Genomic DNA, 16,320 nt, shown 5'->3' on the forward strand with positions numbered 1-16,320 from the left:
GGCCATGTCTAAGACAGCATAATAGAAACCAAACTGAAGAAACTGGTTGCTACCAGACAACACTTAGCAGCATCATTGACTTCCAAGTTTAAAAAGTATGGATTGCAGGGCACGAAAAAGGCACATGGATTTATGTCCAGGACTCTCTTTTGTACGTCATTTTCTTTGCCTTTCATGTTACTCCCATTACCATAACCTTGACCAATTTCCTCAAGCTGTCCAAGAAGAGTTTCTGTCATAAAAGCACCTATAGTCTCCTTTAGTGGAACAAATTCCAAAAAATGTTCTTTTATCATAATCTCAGGCTCAGACATCTCATTATCTGATGATTTGATTACATCTACATAACATATAATCATTGTCATTTGGTCAATATTACTAACATCAGGTGTGCAGTCCAGAATAAGGTAAAGGTAAAGGTCCCCTGTGCAAGCACTGGGTCATTCTTGACCCATGGGGTAATGTCACATGGGTTTTGTGATGTCACCATGTGATGTCACATGGTGTTTTGTGTTTCAGGGTTTTTGTAAAGAGTCTCGGCTCCATTAGACTTCTCTATGTGGTTTGTTGTGCTGCTGGATTGGGTTGGTGTCTGGTTGTGTAGGGCTTGCATGAGTTCTTGGGAAAGGAGGCATTGGCCTGTGCTTACTCATATACCTCTCCACTTTTCCACTGGAACTTAGACCCGTCCTCCCATTGTTTTGCATGGGCCCACTGAAACCAATGATGAGAAAGTTGGCTTGGCAGTTCCCAGCACATGTAAAACAGGGCCACTGTAGTCTATGGATAATTATTTTCAAGGCTTCTGTGGGGGTGTTTTAGGAGGTAGAGTTCCCAAATTTTCAGGGTAACTTAAAGGGACTCTCCTTGCATGAACCCCAAACTTTGATGAAGATTGGGCCAGGGGGTCCAATTTTATGGGGTCCCAAAGGGGTTGCCCCCATTCCCCATAGGAAAACACTGTTTTTTCTATAGGGAATGGGGGCAACCCCTTTGGGACCTCAACCTAGTCTTCAACAAAATTTGGGGTTCATGCAAAGAAAGTCCCTTCAAGCTACCCTGAAAATTTGGGAACGCTACCTCCAACCCCCACTCCCAGTAGCTTTGAAAATAATTTTCCATAGACTATAATGGCCCCAATTTTTCTGGTAAACCCAGAAATAAGCTGAATACCCATATTTACTGGTAAATCTGAACCCAAAATTTAGCAAAAAAAAAAATGTTTTGCACAACCCTAATTGCAACAGACCAATATGGCAGCTCCTCTGGACTTTGTTTAATATCTTTAACATGCCCTGCCCTCAAGAGTTCTCATGACACCCACTTAAAGAAGATTTGGCTCAAAAAAGAATGATTGATTGTTACCTAATGATTTTCATAGCAATTAGTGGGGATTGGAACCTGGATCTCCCTAGACACCACTCCTGCTTTAAGCCAGTATAGTATAGTCTAATTGCATTATACTAATCAGAACAGCCATTGAAATATCTCCTCAGCATAACTTCACTTATAATATATTATAATGCTGATTTTACTACAGTATTGTTGAAACATTCTTCTAGAGCAACATATCAGCATCATATGGTTAAAGAAACAAGCTATTTTACCAGGATAAAAGCAGAACTTTCCCCCCCATAAACAACACACAATTATATAACATCTGAACTTTTTCTGCTTAACAGCTTAGAATGACCAGAGACAATGATCTCAATACCGAATGGTTCAGGAAGTAAATCTCTTTAAAACTAAATTAATAAGCCATTTCCAGGGGTTATTGTCCTTACACTGTTATAGGGCTTGGTATCTTCAGATGTTTTCAGCTATATGTCCCATTTCCTCCATTACTCAGCAGTATTTTAGCCTGTTATATCAAATATAATTTCACCTCAGAGCATACTTCTTCATTCTTTCGTCTCTGAAATGTGTCTTGTATATAGGGCAGAAAGGAGAAACCATGTGCAATCGACTGTAAACAACTACTAGAAGTATGTGGGGGAGGGATAAAGAGAAGGAGAGATGGGCAAGCTGAAAATAGGTTAAGAAGAATAAGAGCTTTGTGACTATATGAAATTCAGTGCAAATATGGGAGAAGTAGAGGAAGCAGAAACAATAGTGGAAAGGAAGATGACATGTACAGATGCAGGAAATATAATGCTCCAATTTATTATGGTAACTTCTCCTTTTCCAGGATAACAAAGTAATCAAATAGATTATGCATTGCTTAGAACACTCATGCCAAAAAAAAAAAAAGGAAATAAGAAAGAAAAGCTAAGGCTTCCTTTATTATATAATTTAAATACGTTGAATAAAATAACCACTGGAGTTGGAAATGCTTATAATGAGGCAGTGTACAACCCTGGCTGCCGCAGGAAATAAATGGAAATAAATGGGAGCAGGAAATACACAAAAGAAGAAGTTTTCCACATATGCAACTTGTCATATTTTCCAATTTATATTCCTGGCTACCAGAACAGCATATATCCCACCTATCCTTTCCCACTTCATGACTTGGAACTTTCAGAATAAAATCCGATGCTCTCTACTATGGCTTTGTGACATACCTTTTTCACTCATGCAGAGTGTCTACCACCCTCCACAACCTCTGTCTGTCAGGTTCAGGGTTACAGGTAGGTCAGGCAGTCACATGTCACTACCCTTCTTGACTCTTTTAAAATATAGAGAGAGCCATAACCATTTCACATCCTAGGCCAGGGGTGGGGAACGTCAGGCCCGGGGGCCGTATAAGGCCCGCGAAATCATTTGGTGTGGCCCTTCATGGGTCCTGGCAGATCTCTAGCTCAGAAGGATCTAAGACTGGCGATCCGCCCCCTCCCGCGGACAGGAATAGCCTCTATTCAAGGTGGATGTGAGTTTGTGTTTGCTGCTCTGCCTGAATCTCTCGGGCTCAGCTGGGGACGGCAGAGCTCAAAAGCGAGTTGCTCTACATGGCAGACACTCGGAGCTGTCTCCAGTCGTGCCTCTTGGCTAAATGTCCAAATATAGCAGGCTAATTTTTAAGTTGATAATTTTGTATGGCCCGGAAATGATGTTATAAATATCCAAATGGCCCTTGGCAGAAAAAGGATTCCCCACCCCTGTCCTAGGCCCTCTCTCGCACTCACAGAGATATCTCAGAAAGGGTAGCCCAGCCCCCTTTAATAACTGCCCCTCACTCAGACACAGCACAGAGTTATTGGGGTTGAGGACTCAAATACTGTCTCATTCACACTCTGTCACCATTTATTCATGTCCTCAAATCTATACAAATCAATATCTTTGCTTATGTGTGTGTGTGTTTCTTTCCCTGAGGCAACCGGCTTACAGGGTTAAACAAACAAGGAGCTAACTTTTATTTATGGTTTCAACATAACACTGAAGAAAGTGAGGCAGAGGTTACAAAGTTTCTTTTCAATTGAACTTTTCAACTGTTTCACTATTCCAGCATTTGGGATCCTTCCTGACAAATTCCTGACAAATTGACCCTTTTCAGACAGCTTTAAGCTACTCTTCTCTACAGCTTCACTCAGCCAGACTCACACTCAACTCCCTCACTGCTGTCTTCAACTCTCTTTAACTGCTTTTTTCTCCCTCTCACTACCATTCTGTCAGCTCCCACTGGTAACTCCCCGCCCCCAAATCCAGCCCCCTCTCCCCCCTGCCTTTCCTTGACTCACAATCCTCCCACTCAAGACCCATCCAGTGTCTCCCCTCCTCCCTCCCACCCACCCTGCAAATCTGGATCCCTTGTGAGGCCTCCGCAATGCATGGAAGGGGCTGCATCTCCCCCCCCCACCCCAGCCTTCTGCAGAGAGGAAGGAGGAAAGAGGAGAGCCAGATGGAGCAGCCTCCCCACTCCCAGGCGTTTCGGTGTTTGTGTGTATGTGTGTGTGGGGGTGTCTTTCCTCTCCCGGATTGGGGCCAGCCTCTGACCTCCCTTGCATTTCCTTTTTCCTCCCACCACCTTTCCCACCCTCGAGTCCCCCCCCAACCCATCCCATCCTCAGGATCCCCCTTGACCCACTCGGAAGGAGCTGCTGCTGCTTTTCCATGCGTCGGAATAACAAAGGCCGTGTCCCCATACAAGCGTCGCCCCCTCGGTCAGGGATGCAAAGCACAGGCGCAGCCCCCCCTTTTCTCTCTCTGCAAAACAGGCTGGGGGGGCGTATTAAACCAGCCCAGGGGCCGCAATTGGCCCCCGGGCCGGACTTTGGACATGACTGTCTTAAGGAGATGCAAAACATAACTTGTCTGTCATAGGCTTATTTAGTGCTGGAGTAATGATGGCTGTTATGAGTCCTTCATGTCCTCAGTTTTGATGAAGAATGGTAGAGATGTTCCATGGTCATACTTCACCTAGAATCAGAGGGTGTTGTGTGTGAGCCTGGCCCTGTATTCATAGGGCATTAAAACTGAGTTGGTGTTAACACGTGGCTAAAATCTGATACACAATGTAGTACAACTGCACCTGAGCTTTGCCATGGAGGTTGTGATTTCTACTTCAGGATCCCTAGGATTAATAGATAGAATTGAAACTGCAGTTGCGGAAGAAACTGCTATGATGACTAGATAAGTACAGAAGTTCAAGGTATCAAGATTTATGCCAGGTTTGGACAATCCAGAAGCTACATACTTACCAATTAAATGGCCCCATTTTCCCTTCCCTTCATCTTCCCTTGAAGATGACTTTGAGGCATGAACACTAGCTCACTAAACTAGATGCTCATCTCAGACTATGAGGATCCCTAACAACCTCCAGTACTGAGTTCGCAAGAAAGGTGTACATATCTTTATTTATGTGGATAAACCTTCACACAGTTTTCATCATCACAGTCATGGCATCACAGAGTTATAAGGAATGGATCATCTATGCAAATTTCTTGAAAGAGCAGGATTCCCTAGTTGTAAAGATCTGCTTTAGCAATCACATTACTGGACATTTAATAGCTGGTTTTGAATTACCAGCAGATCCTTTAATTTTGTTTTTGACCATTACCCAGAGTGGCGGGGAAGCAACATTATGAGTTAATTCAGAATGTATTAACCTCAGCTAAAATTTTAATAGCAAAATGATGGTGCAGAGCCTCCTTCGTTTCAGTCCTTGCTTACTAAATTCTGGAATATTGTGGGAACAGTAAAAATTACAGAGTTTGTCCATAGAAAAAGAAAAATGGCACAAGGATTTTATTCTGTATGACATCTTTTTCATTCAGTGTTCACTGTAATAACATGGATAAAAGAGTATCTACATTTGTTGTATTTGATGTAATGTGACTATGGATTGAATTCTAAATATCTCATTGGATAACTGGATACTGTTTTGGAGAAAACTTGTAGAAAATAAAATAAAATGTGTTCTTTAAAATTCTGCTGTTTTTAAACTGCCATGAGTACCCTTTGATTGAAAGGTGGGATATAAATATTTTAAACAAACAAATACTGGCAGTTGCTGCAGCAACAGAAAAGGTACTGACTCTCATCTCTGGAGGCTGAGAAGAGTGCAGATAGTGCCTGAAAGCATTTTTTCCATAATATAGTCACCCACAGCACTGTGGATTAACTGGGGGTTCGCCAACTCAGCTGAGAATTTTTAGGTACATAAGAACATAAGAAGAGTCATGCTGGATCAGAAAAAAGGCCCATCAAGTCCAGCATTCTGTTCACACAGTGGTCAACCAGCTACCTCCAGGAAGCCCACAAACAGAAAGACTGCAACAGCATAAACCTGCCTGTGCTCCCCAGCCACTGGTTTAAAGAGACATAGTACCTCTGGTACTGGAGGAAATAGATATCCATCATAACTAGAAGCCACCGTGACTAGCCTTCATGATAGCCCTGTCCTCAATGAATTTGTCCACTCCTCTTCCAAATTGGTGGCTATCACCATATCCTGTGGCAGCAAGTTTCACAATTTAAGTATACACTGTGTGAAGAAATACTTTCTTTTGTAGCTAAAGTTTCAATCCATATCAACTTTAGGAAAGAGAAAAAAGATAAGTAGCCTGGGAATCTTGTTATACTAGAGAAAAAGAGAACGTTATAGGCATTCTTCAGAAATGGTTATTGTAGTGTGATCTATAACTTACACATTTTCACATACTTCTAAATGAGAGATAATTAGTCTTTTGAAAATGTTGCCTTGTGCTTTGACTCTTCAGCCTATGGCTTCTCTTTTATTCTCTGTGATTTTTATACACTCTCTAGGGCATGCATAAAATGTTTTCATGCAAGACTTTCTAATCTCTTCCAGATATGCAACAGATGTAGGCTTTTCTACAGGAAATTTCCAAAGTGAAGCTTTTTTAATGATTTTACAGACCTATTTTTATCAGCATATATTTCTCCTTTTTATAAAAAGCCTATTTGCACTTGTACACATGAATCTGCCTTATGGTGAATCAGACCATGGGTCCATCAAGGTTAGTATTGTCTGCTCATACTGGCAGCAGTTTTCCAGGGTCTCAGGTAGAAGTTTTTCACATTACCTACTACTGATGCTTTTTTAAACTGGAGATGCTAGGGACTCAAACTGAGCCCGTTGACGCACTAGCAACTTACCTCACAAATTACTCGCATCCAGTACACAAGAATCCAGACCGCTTTTAAATTCCTGTTCCCACTGTGCCCCTTTCCCCGCTGCACTTGAAAATCCCCACACCGGCAAGCTTCCAGGCATGCCCAGTCGGCGCTCCAAGCAAGGGTTGCGATTGGTTCAGCTTTAGTAAGGGAGGCGGGGCGAGTGCAGGGGTTGGCTGGCAGCAGGATTGAGGATGCATTGCATGTTCCCACTTCAAGGCACCGAGTGTGGAGGACGCTTTATTTTTTTAACAGCCTTATCAGCGGATCCTCTTACCGCAGAGAAACTGCGCTCTGGAGACGTCCTGGGAATCCTTTGGGTGAGTTGCAGTAGGAACATGCAAGGAAAGCCCGCGGAAGCCGGCGCCGGAAATGGTAAGTGCGGACACGGTCCATGATCTTCTGAATGCCAAGCACATACTCTGCTGCTGAGCCATAGCCCCCTCCAATCTTGCTTTTACTTCCCCAGCTGGTACATACAATCCAGGATGCCTTGTGTTCAGCCAGGACAATGAGATGCAGGCTTTCTCCTAAATCAAAGATCCACATTTTATCTGCTTTATTTAGGTTAGAAAATCAACTGGCTGGATTTTTTTAAATATAACATACCACAAGAAAAGAGTATTGCTACTTCAGCCAGTTCATCTAATTCAGATATTAAAATTAGAACATAAACAACAAGCTGCTTCAAAAAGATGAAATCAAAGAAAAGTATCTTACACTAAAGAAAGAAGCTGAAATGCCACAGGTAGAACCTCTCATTGAAAGTCAGTTCTTGTTTCAACAATGATAGGCAAAAATGGAAAAAGGCATGCAAACAGAGAATATTTTGCTCCTTTTTATCAAATAACGACATCCATAAATTTTCTTCCACTCTATTCAAATGTATACACCACGGAATACCATAAGAAAGATTGTGTCAGAACTGGGCTAAGGCCAGCTCATTTTAATGGGCTTAGGCTGGAGAAACTCTGCATAGGATTGCACAAATGCTAGGGACTTGCATGGGGCCTACAGTAAATAGGAATCTGCATCCAAAGTGCAGCAGGCAAGAGATTCTCATAGAATCATAGAGTTGGTAAAGATCACCAGGATCATCTAGTCCAACCCCCTGCACAATGCAGGAATTTCACAACTACCTCCCCCCACACCCCCAGTGACCCATACTCCATGCCCAGAAGATGGCCAAGATGCCCTCCCTCTCATGATCTGCCTAAAGTCATAGAATCAGCATTGCTCACAGATGGCCATCTAGCCTCTGCTTAAAAACTTCCAGGGAAGGAGAGCTTACCACCTCCTGAGGAAGCCTGTTCCACTGAGGAACCACTCTAACTGTTAGAAAATTCTTCCTAATGTCTAGATGGAAACTCTTTAGATTTATTTTCAACCCGCTGGTTCTGGTCCGAACTTCTGGGGCAACAGAAAACAACTCAGCACCATCCTCTATATGACAGCCCTTCAAGCACTTGAAGATGGTTATCATATTACCTCTCAGTCTTCTCTTCAGGCTAAACATACCCAGTTCCTTCAAGCTTTCCTCATAGGACTTGGTCTCCAGATCCCTCACCATCTTTGTTGCCCTCCTCTGGACACGTTCCTGCTTGTCTACATTCTTCTTAAATTGTGGTGCCCAAAACTGAACACAATACTCTAGGTGAGGTCTAACCAGAGCAAAGTGATACAATCACTTCACATGATCTGGACACTATACCTCTGTTGATTCTGCTCTATAGATGAACAAGGGCAGAAGGCCAGTCTCCTTGTACTGATGCTTGGCCTCTCCAATCCAAAGACATCATAATGCTTTCCATCTGATATATGCCTGAACATGGCTCTTGAGCACATTGAGTCCTCACAGCATAACCTTCTAGTGTCAAGATTTTGATATATTGACAGATTAATGAGCTCAAATCTCTGACTTCTTTTATTCTGAAAAGAATATACTAAATGTGCCATCCTATATCAGGGAGCTTAGAAGGTATAACTTCATAGTATGTATTAAGTTGTTTAATACTTTTTTTTCTGTTACTAAATGAAAAGGTAGAAGAAGCAGGATTATACAACTATTTCTAAACACTTAGGGTATTAATGAAGTAGGTTAGAACCAACAAATTTGCCTAGAATTAAAGCATACGAAATAGAGTTGGAGAATGTCCAGCTTGTCAGCAGCTGTGAATGATCCTTTCTTAGCTAAATAAAAAACCAGGCCACTGTGTCCCGTATGTTATCCACTATCAATTCATGCAAGGAGAGCAGTTTAATACTATATGAGAATAAACAGTGCAGTCCTAAACAGTTACACCTTTCTCATCCCTATGTAACTCTGTTCCATTGTAATTAACCTAGAGATTACCTGCTCACTACTCTCAGAGTTTCACAAAATTAATCATTATATACACATATACACATACATACACACACGCACATACAAGCAGCCAGGTTTGATAGTGAGGGTGAACATTATGTCTGTCAGTAAGGTATCCCTAGAAATAATTCAAATTTAGAAAAGGTGTACTGGATTTTAAATTAATTAACATTACAGTTTGACCAAAGGTCATAATAACAGAACAAAAATAAAGTACATTAGGAGGCCAATATAATCTGCCTTTACAAGAGTTCAGAATTTTGTCATCAGTCAGAGGGAAACTCCTTTAGGAAAAATACTTTTGACATTTTCCCCCTTTGAACTGATGCCTGACCTCCAATACTGTATTACAAATTGCTACCAAAATTCCCCTACATTTCAAAAGCTCTTTGCCAAGAAATATGGCTGATTTCTGTTGATAGAAAACCAATTAAAAAAGCCTGGCTGACCATACAGAAGTGGTCACAGAGTTCTCTAGGTTATAGCACTTGCCTATTTCCATTTATTTTATTCCTTCACATTTGTTTCCATATACTACAAAAGTGAGTTGTATTATATGCTCAAAGATAATCACATGGGAATCCTGACCATATCCTGTATGTAAACATCTACCATGAAAGCAGAAGCTTGCTCTACATCAGCTATTGTGGCATCCTGTATGAGGCAAGTAAGGTTGAGCTGGACAGCTCCACACTCATCTTTTGTTTAAAAAAATGAGGAAATCCCCTTCTACAACTGCTAGCTGACACAAATGTTGCTATCATTAGAATTCAAATGCCTGCTTTCCCAGATGGGACACAACAGCAGTACACTATACCCTTGTTCCCTTTGCACCCCAGAAAAGTCCCTTGTCTGGTACTGCATTGAATTTGCAGAGCCCGTAACTACTGCAACACAGTAATGCCTAAATTCGAAATCTGAGCAATACAGTATGGAAGGGAAATAGAAACTAAACTCCTACTCCCCTGGCAGCTTTGCCACAATAAAAGGGTTGTTGGGCTTGTGTTATAAGCTCCAGAAACAGCATGATAGAGAGCATGAACACACGCAGCCCTTATAAAATTGCCAATTTTCAGATTACTGTGAGTATATACAGGAGACATTGAGTTATATTCCAAGAAATATTAACAATTTAATCTCATTCCTTAAACTAAATGTTAACTCCTTTTTATGAGTATCCTATGTGCATCTTCCTACTTGGTTGGCTTACTGTATAAGTCTAAAGCTCCACCTCCTTTCTGTTCTCTGTGGGATGGTATGTGCTCTTAGCTATGCAGAGAAATGAAGAAACCTTGCATAACCCTGATTCAGACTTTTTGCTAGCATCCCATCTATTCATAGACACACTCTCCTTGCATCTGTTGGGGGTCTAGCATAAATTATTATTTCTTTATCACAAAAAGTTGCATGCAAACTGTTTCACAGTTTTCATTATTCATTTTTTCCTGTTATTAATTAAAAATGGACTGCAGTGTTTGTTTGCTCAAAATTAAAAGAAATTGGGCTTATAAGCTTCACATATTGAGTTTTGCTCCCAGTTGAAATATTTAAAAGCTTAAGTAGTGAAATTTTCTTGTAATAGCTCTCTTTTTTTAGGTTCTGTAAATGCTTTCACACTTTAAATTACACATGTATTCTTTATATGTTGTATGTTTTAACCATGCATTTTCATGTGTATAGTCTGAATTCATTATCTTATATTGCCCACATAACACTTATATACTTGTGTAGCAGAATTTTTAAAACTAGAATGGGCTTCTTGTGTCCATTTAAAATCTGCTATGGCATAACTGCAGTAGTGTATTCAAACAATTTACTACAGTAGCCAATTAAGGAGCTAAAAAATGAATTAATAACTAAGCGATTACTTTTTTTTGCATATCCCAGTCTACCACATTCTTCCATATTTTTGCCTGAAGTACCTACATATCATGAAGTTACACCAACCTTAGCATTTAAATATAAGCAACACAAATGTTCATTATATAGTCCATCCATTAAAAAGATTAAAGCTGCTATCAAACATAATAACTTTATGGATCTAATTATCACACTGTAGATCAAGAATATAAAATGTGTGCACAAAGCAGTAAATAGTGAAGTCTGAGGTACATATATCTTTTCCACCATGTGTGTATGTGGCAAAGAGCAACAAAGGGCTGTGATTTCTCAGAACATGTTCAGAAAATCTTTATTTGAAGTCACAACAAATATTGTGCATTCATATGTAGTATAATTCTCAGTAGGTAATAAGAGGAGTAACTCTATTTGTGGTGTTTATATCAGAACTACCTATACATGAGGCACAGTTACAGATCTTTCCCTCCTTATTTTTTTGAACTGAAAAGCAGCCTTAGAAGTTCAAACTGAGAACAAAAAGAGCAGAGGGCATTGGCTGGGGGAGCTGCTTAACCTCCATGTTTCCTGCCATTTTCTTATTGGTGGAAAAGCCGCTGGTGAGGACCGAGGAGAGAGAATTCTGCTCTTCTTGCTCTCAACTGCAGCCATTAAGGCTGCTTTTCTTTCAAAAAATAAGAAAAAGAACTATGGAAGTGCCCTTCAAGCATAGTTTTTCCCTCTCACTGCAATCCTATGAATGTTTACCTGGGAGCAAACACCAGTGTGACTTGCTTCCAAGTTAATATGTATAGGATTGGTTTGTAAGTTTAAATACAAACTTTTGAAAATGCATAGAGTAAAAGGGACTGCCAATTAATGTGTGCTTCTTAGAAATCTGCACCCTACACACCTAGATTTCCTTAGAACAGAACAGAGATCCAATGTTCATCATATTCTCCTGGAGGAAGACCCACTGAAAATAATGGGACTTATGCCAATAGAAAGTGTCTGTATTTAAGGTCATTTCTGAAAACCAACACATATCTGTTTCTGTACTGGAAAAAATTAATAATCAGAAAGTTTCTCTATACTATCTCCTATCTACTCAGAAGCTGACCTCAAATGAACAGATTTAAACCAGCCATTTATATAAACTGCCTGAAGAAATTAGCAGCAATTGCCATAGGTGAACATTGTACTGTACAGTGCCCATAGGTGGCTCTGGAGACTTAATAAGTAACAGAAATGGACAACTTCTGAGGCTTTTCACAATTAATCCATATAGCCTAGAACTAATTTCTCTTGCTTGCAGAGCAAAGACTGAACCAAACATCTCTTACTCCACTCTAGCATTAAATGCATCTCAGACCACAGTAACAGTAACAGTGCTAAATATACTGTTCATTGCTTTAAAAATACACAGGTTTGCTACCTATATGTGGGTAATGTACTTTCTAGAATGACAGGTGAACAGATACATATATTAAACTAGTATCAAAAATCACTGTTGATATGTACTTCAGTTATACAACATGAGAAATGAAGGAACACACAAAAAAAGTCAAAGGGAATGTTTTTACGATACCTTCAGAAGTCTGACAGATGGGAGAAAGGCAGCATGGCAAAGCTTCCGAATAGTCCAATTTAGTGGCCGGGGAGCATCACTTTGACTCATGACCTCAAAAATTCCAGCGGAATAATGAAATGCAGACTGGACAAATGCCTACAAAACAAGCACTCTTCCACATTGTTGACATCCCACATCAATTAGGTGTCCCGACCTGCAATTTGTGGACTGATGCCTTCTATAACTTGGCTGAAAGGCGGGCAAAGGGAATTTGCCTTTGCTACTGATCCTCCTTAAGAAAACACCCTCCCGGCTTGAAGCAGTAGTGCTCATGCATACCAAATGTGGTTGAACGGGAACAGAGCAATCAAACTGCTTGCTTCTGCTCAGGGGAGGGCTGCACCGTGTTACAAGCAAAGGGACAGCCTGTATTTTTTTAAAGCCTGCAGTAAGAGCTGTGTGCTGATTCTCATTCCCTCTCTCCCTTCAGAGTACAAGCCATTTGTTTTGCTCTTTTTATCACAGAGAGATGGCAATAGAATGTATAAATCAAGCAGAGGAAAAGGGTAGTCCCCAATTCCTCTTGCAGAGCTCTGCAAGAAAAGAGATAACGCTTTCAAAGAGGGAGGAGGGGCTAACGTTCACAGTAAGTGAGATGGGTCTGAAATGTTAAAAAAATTCACCTGCTCACCCTTTCACTTATTCTGTCTGAAGATGTTATATTATAACTGATTTAATACTCAACAATAATGTGGGCATTTCATTATCAGAAAATTAGTAGGGCTATCTTCTGGCACAGTGCCATTTTAATGAAAAAATAAAACTGAAGATGCATTTAGATGTACATTTTCTAAGGAAACCACCTGAAGCCTTACACATCAATGGGTTGTTTAAGGCAGGCAATGCTATACTTTAAAGGGTATCTCTAGATGATTTTTTTGTTAAAAGACCTGGATTTTATGTTAAGCGCACCAATTGTGGGTTGTGCTAACTGCACTCCTGCACCAGTAGAAGTGTATCTCATGCTCATGCAGTTAATTTGGGGTAGCCCTGCTGCAGAGGAATAACAGACATTCCTTTTGTGCACTCACTCTCTCTCTCTCTCTCTCTCTGTGTGTGTGTGTGTGTGTGTGAGAGAGAGAGAGAGTGTTCTCAGCTTTAAGAATATAACACAGTGATGCTCACTTCAGTGAAAGAGGGAGAAGTGCTTAGCCTTCAAAGAACTTATTACAAAAAAATAAAGAAAATGCAAAGGAATAACAAAATACTGCAGCATCACTATAAGCAAAGCCTTGTTCATGTTTACCACTTTTTAAATGGGCTATGAGAACATCCCACATAAGTGGTACGGAAGGGGAACACTGATATATAGATATAGAACTTTTCAACATTTTGCCAATGACAAATTGGGTTGCATGTCACTGATGTTTATAATCAGGTAACCACAGTGACTATCATTGTACAAAGTTAACTTGCCTTCCCTCAGGAACATTTTCAGTGTAAAAAAAAAAAGAAAGAAAGAAACCACTGACCAGTGATTCTGAAAAGGTACTGATTGGCTTGATACATAGAGATGTACAAGAGCCTTCAAAATGGTTTCTGTTGCACTCTGTGTATGAGGGTATGAGGGCAACCAGCAAATTCCTTCCCCTATGTCAGGGATGGTGGGGAAAGCAAGAGATGTTAAATGGAGGTAAGGCACATGAAATAAATGTACAGATGTTGTAAGTAACATGCAAGTCCATCACATAGTGCCTTTAGCCTGGGCCATAACACTCCCCAGGTAAACTCTCTCAGGCTAGGTTAGCCAAATCAAAACCACTGCCTGATTTGCAAAGAGGTTAAGGACCATCCCTGGCATCACACTTTGAAACAAAAGTGGTGATTCCTTTTTCTTCTTCTTAGGATCCCAGAAATTGTTATACAACTGTATTTTCAGTTAGAAGAACAATTTTTCCTCTGGTGACTGTGGAAAATCTGTGGCAACACTACTAAGGTATATTACTCATAAATTAACTGTTGTTTCCTAGCCACAGGACACTGATATTTGGAATTAACAGGCAGTTGTCTTCAGGGAAAGCAATGACGGAATTCAGGTAACAAGAAACAACAGCAACACACATACTCCAAACGTAACAGTTATTTCATCTAAACTGGTAAATATAGGAAGGCGAAATTATAGGATTTCATCTCATGGATTTGAAACACAGTGGAAGACTGGAACTCTACCTCATAAGCTGCCTGTCTGGCGGCGGGGTGGGAGGGAAGGCAATTGTAAGCTGCTTTGAGATTCCTTATGGTAGAGAAAAGTGGGGTATAAAAACCAACTCTTCTTCTTGAAGAGGTTTTGCCTCTAGTCTACTGAGCTGATGAGGAAACAATAGGAAGCAGCAACACAAAAAACAGTATGCCAAAGACAGGACTGTTGGTTCTCCTGCTCATCTGAATATATGAAGCTGCCTTATAATGAGGCAAACCATTGGTCCACCTAGCCTGCTACTGGACAAATTGATCCTTGAAGGTTTCAAGCAAATGTCTTTTCCAGCTTTGCTAACCTGTAACTGGATATGTCAAGGACTGAACCATCTATACGTGTTTCCATGTTTCTATCCACAACTGAACTGCAGCAAACTAGGTTTTCCATCTTAAACCTCCTCATTCAGGTATGCCACAAAACCACCCTTGCATATGCATCAGTGTGGCCATACAGGTCCTAAAGAAAGCTGCTGCAATTAGGAAAACAATCTCTCTCTCTCTCTCTCTCTCTCCCTCTTTCTCTCTCTCTCTTTCTCACTCTCTCTCTCTCTCTCTCACACACACACACGCACACACATTATAGTGATGCTTCTACAATTCATCTGATAAATTTATCGGTTAGGTCATAATTACCACCATTGTATCAATGAGAGGAGGAAGAAAGAATTCCATGCCTCACAAAAATAATCTGTTTGTCTAAGCACAAAATGGGGGAGAAGAGGAATATTAAATGAGGTTATGGTATAAAAGCAAGAGAAGCTGAGGTATGTGTGTAAGTACTGAATTATAAATCCAGTAAATTCTAAACTAAATGCATAAACACCCTTTAATAAATATACAATATGTAACAACTTAAGCATGCAACACTTCTGCTCTACATGCAAGATTTGTTGTATTTTGCATTTTACGCAACACTTGTTAAAATTTTGATCAGCTCTGCATGCATGACTTTGTATTCTGTTCTAGATGTTTGTTCAGCATGCAAGATTTTTTTATTTCTATATGTAGTTTTTACTTCGTTATATAATACGCAGTGAATTGTTAGATTCTTTTATTACAGTGTTTGCTATGACATTTTTTGTTTTAGTTAAAAAATGGAAGTGACATCACTGTGACATGTGATGCTCTAGGAATCCCCTGACCTCTATGGTAAAAATAATAGAGATTGCATTGTGTCCTAGACAGTCACATGACACAGTTACATTATTTCCAGTTTTTCAGCTAGAAAGAATGTCACAGCATCACACAATGCCATCGGCCCATCTCCATCTCCCCCAGCTGTCCTGTTGGTTGTGAGCCAAGGGCTGTCAATCCCAATTTACATGTATACCTCAACTTCTTTTCAGGTTTTTTGGGTTGGTTTCAGGTTCTCCACTCCCACCATGCCTTTTTATGGTAGTCCAGACAAGACTTCAGAGGAGAAGGATGTTCCTAACATTGGCTGATACTTCTCCCATGAAACATATTCTACTGTTTTGTTGCAAAATGCAACTCTTGTCATTTGAAAATTGAAGAAAATTGCTCATTTTTTTTCCAGAAATGACAGATCACCCTTTTCTGTAAATTATTCTGTAAATAATTATCCTCAAGCAATTTTCCCAACTAGAAGTTTCATAAATATAGTGGAGAAATAAGGAAGCACAAATGCATTGTTTAGGATGAAAAAGTCAACATATTGGAAAATTATTTCTATGCAAAAAAATATATTCTGCAATTGAGT

The 16,320-nt window shown here is 40.2% G+C and overlaps 1 protein-coding gene across 2 annotated transcripts in view; it reads right to left on the minus strand.

Moving 5' to 3' along the window:
• TRPM3 (transient receptor potential cation channel subfamily M member 3) overlaps positions 1-12,495 on the minus strand; it is a 315,268-nt gene extending 302,773 nt beyond the window's left edge. For both annotated transcript variants that reach the window (XM_056847836.1, XM_056847835.1), the window contains exon 1: positions 12,363-12,495. In XM_056847836.1, coding sequence (XP_056703814.1) covers positions 12,363-12,452 — 90 coding nt within the window. In that variant the 5' untranslated portion in view covers positions 12,453-12,495. The remainder of the gene's footprint in view (positions 1-12,362) is intronic.
• Positions 12,496-16,320: the final 3,825 nt, after the last annotated feature.

The sequence above is a fragment of the Euleptes europaea genome, chromosome 4 (genome assembly GCF_029931775.1).
Source record: "Euleptes europaea isolate rEulEur1 chromosome 4, rEulEur1.hap1, whole genome shotgun sequence".
Taxonomy (NCBI): Eukaryota; Metazoa; Chordata; class Lepidosauria; order Squamata; family Sphaerodactylidae; genus Euleptes; species Euleptes europaea.